Below are 6,812 nucleotides of genomic sequence, written 5' to 3' on the forward strand. Positions count from 1 at the left end.
TTCCTACGTTGCCTTTTAATGCAGAAGGGAATGTATCCTTACAAAGAACATTTCAGTGATCAACATAGAAATAATGTATTCATCTAAAAAAGGAAACTTTTAAGAAAGGGGCAAAGAATCAGGTAGTTCATTATTTGTAAAAATAATAGAGAATATAAACATCACATGGAAAATTTAGGCATTAACACCTGAATTAAGTTTAAAATTTCAGTTTCTAGGCAGGTATGACACCATATCTTTCAAGATAATAATGTTGAGTGAAGATTTTTTACATTTCCCAGTGGATTTTCTGACAGTCCATAAGGAAAAAACTATTCTGCATCATTTCATGTTTTTAATTTGTCTTCATTTCTGAAGAAAAAGACCTGAGTGCTGATTCTTTTTTTAAAAAAAATTTCTTAAACTTTCACAACATTCAGAAGTTTTTCTGCATTGTGTCTTCTCTGGTGTCTAAAAAGATTTGAGCTTTGACTATAGGATTTCCCACACTGAACACATTCGTAAGGTTTCTCCCCAGTATGGATTCTCTGATGATTAATAAGCCCAGAATTCTGGCTAAAGGCTTTCCCACATTCAAGACATTTGTAAGGTTTTTCTCCAGTATGAACTCTCTGATGTTGCACAAGAATGGAACTTCTGCTGAATGCTTTCCCACACTCAACACATCCGTAAGGTTTCTCCCCACTATGGATTCTTTGATGAAGAATAAGGGCTGAGCCCTGACTGAAGTGTTTTCCACATTCATCACATATATGTTGTTTCTTTCGAGAGGGATTTCTTTTTCTCTCAAACCTGCCCTTGGGGAAACAGGCATCTCCATATTTAAAAATTTGAGGAACACCTATATTGAGAGTGCCAGGAACTTCATGGGATTCTACCGCCGAAGGAATCTCCTGCTTTGGAGCTAGAGCTCCATTTTCAGTCCTAGCATCATCATCTGAAACACACAGAAAATGTAAATATCACTCATTTCCTATTTGGAAGAAAGAAACCTGAAGAAAAAAATACTTTAATCAACTAAATTACTTGCACACATTTATAAATAGCACTCTGAAAACTGGTGTTAAGGTTGCCTACTCTCAAAAGAGAAAAAAATTAGATGACTGATTATGAGATTAATGAGGTAATAGCACGATAACACAATGAACTAAAAGGTTATATCTGGATAAAACATATGCAGGTGGGTTATAAATCGTAGTCAGAAAACAAAGAATGGAAAGATGGTAGGGTTGAAGATGGTTAGGGACATAGTCAAAGTGATGTGGCTAAGTCAGGACGAAACTTTATAAGAAAAATAAAATGAAACTGGCCATTATGAAACCATTATAATGTTCTTTTGCTTTGAGAAAGGGAGAAATTACATCAAAATACAAAGGTGTAAATAAGAAATCTGTCAGAAAGTGGCTATTTCTGAAATGAGCAAGACAAGGCAGGTCATGGCCAAGATGAGACTAAGAGCAAAACACAGTCCTGACAAGAAGGGGCTTATAAGCTGGGGCATCCTGTGTTAACTCAAGACATGACACTTAAAAATTCAGTAAGCCCATAACAAATAAAAGTCCTCCTATAACAGATGCTAGTCCTACTTGGTATTTGTCATGGTACTTAAAAAATTTATTATTTCTGGGGCTGGCCCGGTGGCGCACTGCTACAGTGCGCCGCTTGGGAGCGCAGCGGCGCTCCCGCTGAGGGTTCGGATCCCACATACAGACCAGCCACTCGCTGGCTGAGCGAGGTGCGGGCACAACACCGAGGGTTGCGATCCCGTTGCCGGTCCCAGTCCGGTACGGGCACGACACTGAGGGTTGCGATCCGTTGCCGGTCACGAAAAAAGACAAAAAGGAAAAAAATATATATATTATTTCTAAGTCTCAGTGACATATGTCCAGTGAAAGGAAAGCATGAATTACCAACATAAGGAACCATTACCCAAATGCAGGCAGAGGTAAGAACAAGTCTATTTAAGGCTTTCCTGAAACTTCAAACCTTAAAGAGTAAAGACACAGTTCATATAGGGTGAGCAGCAGTACTCAGGAAAGTGGTAAATAGTAAATGATTAACAAAGGAATAAAGTCAAGCAAGAAGGTTAGGAGAAAGACTGAAAAGTTAGTGAGGCCTGGAGACCTGAAGAAGAGAGAAGTAAGTATGAAGGATAAGAGGGGACAAATGACACAGGAAAAAATGGAAATTCCCAAGTGTGGAAGAGACTAGCCGGTTGAAATGAGTCTATTTAAAAATAGGTAAAAATTATTCTAAAATTCAGGCAGGGGAGAAATTTTCTATCCCAAAATGTCACCTCCAAAGACCAAGGATAGTGGTTCTCAAACTTTATTGATCAGAAGAATGTTCCATGAAACACGTGAAATTGCAGATTCTCAGAAGTTCTGATTCGCTAGCACTATCCCCTGAAATGGGAAGAAAACCTGCTCAGACCTCATTCTGGGGCATACCAGCGCTATCTCCAACTATCTCAAGGAATGATTCCCAAAGCAGACTTAAAATTTCATTTAAATTCATATAAATATCAAAAAGAAATCCAGCAGTTTTAGAAATATACTGGGTTGTTTTAAGACTTCATTTAAATTCATATAAATATCAAAAAGAAATCCAGCAGTTTTAGAAATATACTGGGTTGTATCAAAGTATGCACATAAGTGTATGGTGCTAATTGCCAATGTATTGGAATACAACTGGTGTAAATGAATTACTGTAATTATGAATTTATTTAATTCTTCCTCATTTAAAGCATATTATAGCTAGAGAATCTATTTTTGCACAAACTTAAAAAAAGTGAAGAATTTACCCCAAATATTTCTACAAAAGAAGCTTCTGAGAAAAAAATGACTCTAGGTAGTATGTTGAAGAAAAAACAGAAACAGCCAAAAATTCTAAAAGACTTCAGTGATTTACAACAAACAAAAAGAGATTAGAAGAGGCTTCAAGCAAGCTTACTGTACCAAAGGATTAGGCAGGAGATTGAAAGAAAAAGAATGTCAAAAAGACAACAAATAAGCAATAATGCATGCCAAAGAGAGGGACCTGGTCTAGATGTGGTTGGTGGTTCAGAGTAAGGCAGAAGCTAGCCTGGCATGGGCAGGTCTTCTGGAAAGAAGTTAAAAAATAAGAAAAGGCTTAAGATGTTAATGTCTAGTAATAAAAAATCTGGGGTCAGCAAATCAACTGTTAAAAGAATCAACATCTTATAGTGTCTCCACGTCTAAGGAATCAGGTGATCTCCCCTACCCAGTGAGAATAAGCAGACTGCTGGACAAAAAGCATACTCTTTTGACCCTCTAGCCCACAAGGAGTCTGGTCCTTACCACAGTGCCTTAGAGAATGGAGCTCCCAGGATGCCCACTTGAGCTGGTTCTCCACAGTGTCAAGCTCAGAACTTGGTAATCCCTGAGTTTCTTCTTGAGATACTATCTCCTCTACTAGTACTTCCCGTTTTCGTCGACGGAGAGAAACCTGGAAACAATAAGATTTGGTTCAGTTGAGAAGAAATTTTGATGAGAAACAACTAAACACACATAAGAGAAACCAAATAAAACACACTACAGAGGCCTAGATGGCAAAGAAGCACAGATAATGGGAAGCAGTAGGGGAATAGGGGAGAAGGCATAAAAATAATTCTAATTTAGTTGAGTGGAATTAATCCAACAGCTTTGCCCACTGCTATGCCAGTGCTTCTGACCCAGGAAAATGATACAAGTAGGCTCACCGGCTGTCCAGGGTCATCAAGTTCACTTTCCAAATCTTCCAGCACTGTCACTGCCTCCTCTCCATTCTCTGGATGATGCTCTCGAACCCAAGTCTGTAGCTCCTTGGGTAAGATGGCAACAAACTGCTCCAGCACTACTAGCTCCAAGATTTGTTCCTTTGTGTGTCTCTCTGGCCTGAGCCACAGACGGCAAAGTTCTCGGAGCTGGCTCACAGCTTCACGGGGCCCAGGTGAATCCTGGTATCCAAACTGCCTGAATCGCTGTCGGAAAACCTCTGGATCAGGGAGATGATTCCAGGGGATACTTGATCCCTCTTCGCCATCAGGATCTTCTTCCAATTTCACTCTCAGAATTTTTTCCTCTTCATCTGGATTTGGGATGATAAGTATTGAATCTTCTTCCACTGACTGAGCAGACATCCTGATTTACAATACTTCAAGAAAAGACAATCAAGGCAGGATATAAGCCTCAGAGAAATACCCCGTTTTCTTCACAGGCACTCCTGAGGCACAAGAAATAAAAAATTCATAAATGACCAAATATTTAAAGAATTTGGACTTATGCTCAGAAAGAAAGTAAAAGAAATTTTTTACTGGATTAAAAATTCCAATCAATAACCTACACCAAGAGTTGGCAAACTACAGCTTGTGGCCAAACAGCCAGCTGCCTATTTTTGTGCAATGTATGTACAAAGAATAGTTCACATTTTTAAATAGTTTAAAAGAAATCAAAAGAATATTTTATGACATATGAAAATGATATGAAAAATTAAAATGTGTGTCCATAATTAATTCACACTACAATGGCAGAGTTGAGTAATTTCAACAGAGACTATACAGCCTGAAAAACATATTTACGTATTTATTATCTGGCCCTTTACAGAAAAAGTTTGCCAATCTATGACCTACAAAGTCAACAAACCCTATTTCAATAATCAAAAGAATCCAAGTAAGAAACTGCTCACCTCATGTGCTTGACTCTGAAATTGGCAATTCAGGACTGATGTTCCCTGACACACTTAGGCCAACTCAAAAGCTTTCATATCTGCTTAAAGACTTTCTTCTTTACAAAATGTTTTTTAAACAGTTAAAAAATATTTTTAAGATGTTTAAGAACTCCTTGGGCTTAAAGCATAAGTGAAAAAATGTTCACTTGTTCAGTAACAGATCACATAATATTTTTAAAAATATATATAGAAAAATCAAATATTGAAGAAAATACTATTTTACATAATAATATGCAAATTCAGTCATCCTCAAACCATAAACACATTTAAATTTAAGATGACAGGAACTAATCATAGCAAATTCTACTTTAAAAAGGAACTCTGATAACCACCTTAACTTCTTGCAGTGGCCCAGTATCTTGTTCCTACGCTGGATGACTCAGTTTTCCCAGCTTCTACCTTCAGGGAAACTTTGTGCTATTTCTGATCCTTTCCTTAGTATTTGCACAGTCATGCCCGTGCCATTGTTTACAAGACATTAATGAGCCACGCAGCTACTCTAAGGATTTATTCAAGGCACAGAATCTGAAAAACAATAACTTAAAACTTACTGTAATTCAATCAAGATAAACTAGGAATCAGAAAAAACATTATCGAATAGTAATGGTACAGGATTAATTAAACCCTCTGGGATGCGGTGGCCTTATAAATAGGGTCTAGTCAGTAGATTCAATAGTTCCTATTCCAGGACATAAACTTAACAACGGCAGAAGCATAAAAAAAATTCTCTTCGTTTTATGTTATACGGCACACACTGCTAGTGGGACATGGAGGGGAGTGCCGGGAGGGCAGGCCACGGTCCCGTGTTTGGGCGGGATGCCTCGTCCCAGGTGATCTACCCACCTCACTCCCGCAGGGAGCCACTGTGTACCCCGACCACGCCCCAGCGTCCTCCGGCCCCTTTCCGGCACTCACGGCGGCGGACTTCAGATGACCAAAGGCCACCCTGCAACAACAGCATCTGAGCCACAGCACTTCCGCCCGTGGCCAGCAGGACTACAAGTCCCGGCAGCCCCTGCGCAAGACCCTCCCACTTCGTACCTCCGCCGAAACGAGTCCCAGAATCCTCCGCGAGAACCCGGGCCTCTAAATAGAACAAAACCGGCCGGTGGGGGGAGGGGAAAGGTGAGGGTCGCCGACGACGGAGGAGATGGACGACTCTTCGCAGATGCCGAAGACCCAAGCGGGCCTCCCGCCTACCCCTCCTCACCCCCCCCCCCAACTGCTGAGCGTAGAGGCCGTGGCCTGTCCCCCGCGCCTTCCAGGAGCCAAGGAAGGTCCCCACCAGATTTCCTCGCCGGCTCCTGCTAAGAGGTCCGCAGACTCTAGCCCAGCGTCCCCCTTCCCCCATACATTTCCCCCTCGTCCGGCGCAAACCTCCGGCTCAGGAACGGCAGCCGCTTCGCTGTCCACCGCAGACGCAGAAACGCCGCTCACAAGCCGTTTCCCAGAAGTCCCTGGCGCGGACTGCTTCCGGTCTGCGGGACCGAGGGGGCGGGGAAAGGCAAAGCCCCGCGTTGCCATGGAGAAGCGCTCCTGGCGGGGGAGGGGCGGCCAGACGACAATGACCGCATTGAGGCTGCGCCTCTCCTGCAATAACCCAGCGTTCTCTGTTCAGCTTAAAAGAACAGGAAAAGAGAGAACTCTGCTGTTAAGATAGTCTTTCCTGTTTCACAAGCCCTTTCACGTGCATTATCTCCTGTGATCTTCCCAGTAATCCTCTAAAAGAAATAATAAAAGCGAATGTTTATGAAATCTTACTACGTTGTGCCAGGCACTGTCGCCGTGCTTTATGTGTATTTTCATTTATTTTTCACACAAATCCTATGATGTAGGAACTTTTATTATCCCCACTTCACAGCTGAGACAACTAAGGCACAAGTAAATAACTTGCGAAGGGCTCATAACTTGTAAGTGAAAAGTAAGATTTGAAACCAAGGCCTGCCTCAAATGTTTGGCTGTCACCAGTTATGCTTCGGAGCTTTATTATAACCAATTCATCTGGCAGGGAAACTAGATGAGACAGGTTAAGAGCTTTGGCAATGATATCACAATGAATTTGCAGAATGCATGGTCATCTTCTA

General features: G+C 41.3%; 1 protein-coding gene across 2 annotated transcripts; it reads right to left on the reverse strand.

Annotated features, from left to right (window-relative positions):
* On the reverse strand, positions 1–5,788 carry ZNF24 (zinc finger protein 24). 2 transcript variants are annotated; one of them, XM_008587009.1, is made up of 4 exons: positions 5,572–5,788; positions 3,722–4,155; positions 3,321–3,468; positions 1–937 (listed from the first exon to the last, which is right to left on the reverse strand). In XM_008587009.1, the coding sequence occupies exons 2-4, from the start codon at positions 4,139–4,141 to the stop codon at positions 399–401; spliced, it is 1,107 nt and encodes a 368-aa protein (XP_008585231.1). In that variant the 5' UTR covers positions 4,142–4,155; positions 5,572–5,788; the 3' UTR covers positions 1–398. The 2 variants fall into 2 exon arrangements, with proteins under 2 accessions (XP_008585231.1, XP_008585230.1); XM_008587008.1 differs by lacking the exon at positions 5,572–5,788 and having other exon boundaries at positions 116–937; positions 3,722–4,277.
* Between the last annotated feature and the right edge of the window lie 1,024 nt (positions 5,789–6,812).

This window comes from Galeopterus variegatus, unplaced genomic scaffold (assembly GCF_000696425.1).
Source record: "Galeopterus variegatus unplaced genomic scaffold, G_variegatus-3.0.2 Scaffold4212, whole genome shotgun sequence".
NCBI lineage: Eukaryota > Metazoa > Chordata > Mammalia > Dermoptera > Cynocephalidae > Galeopterus > Galeopterus variegatus.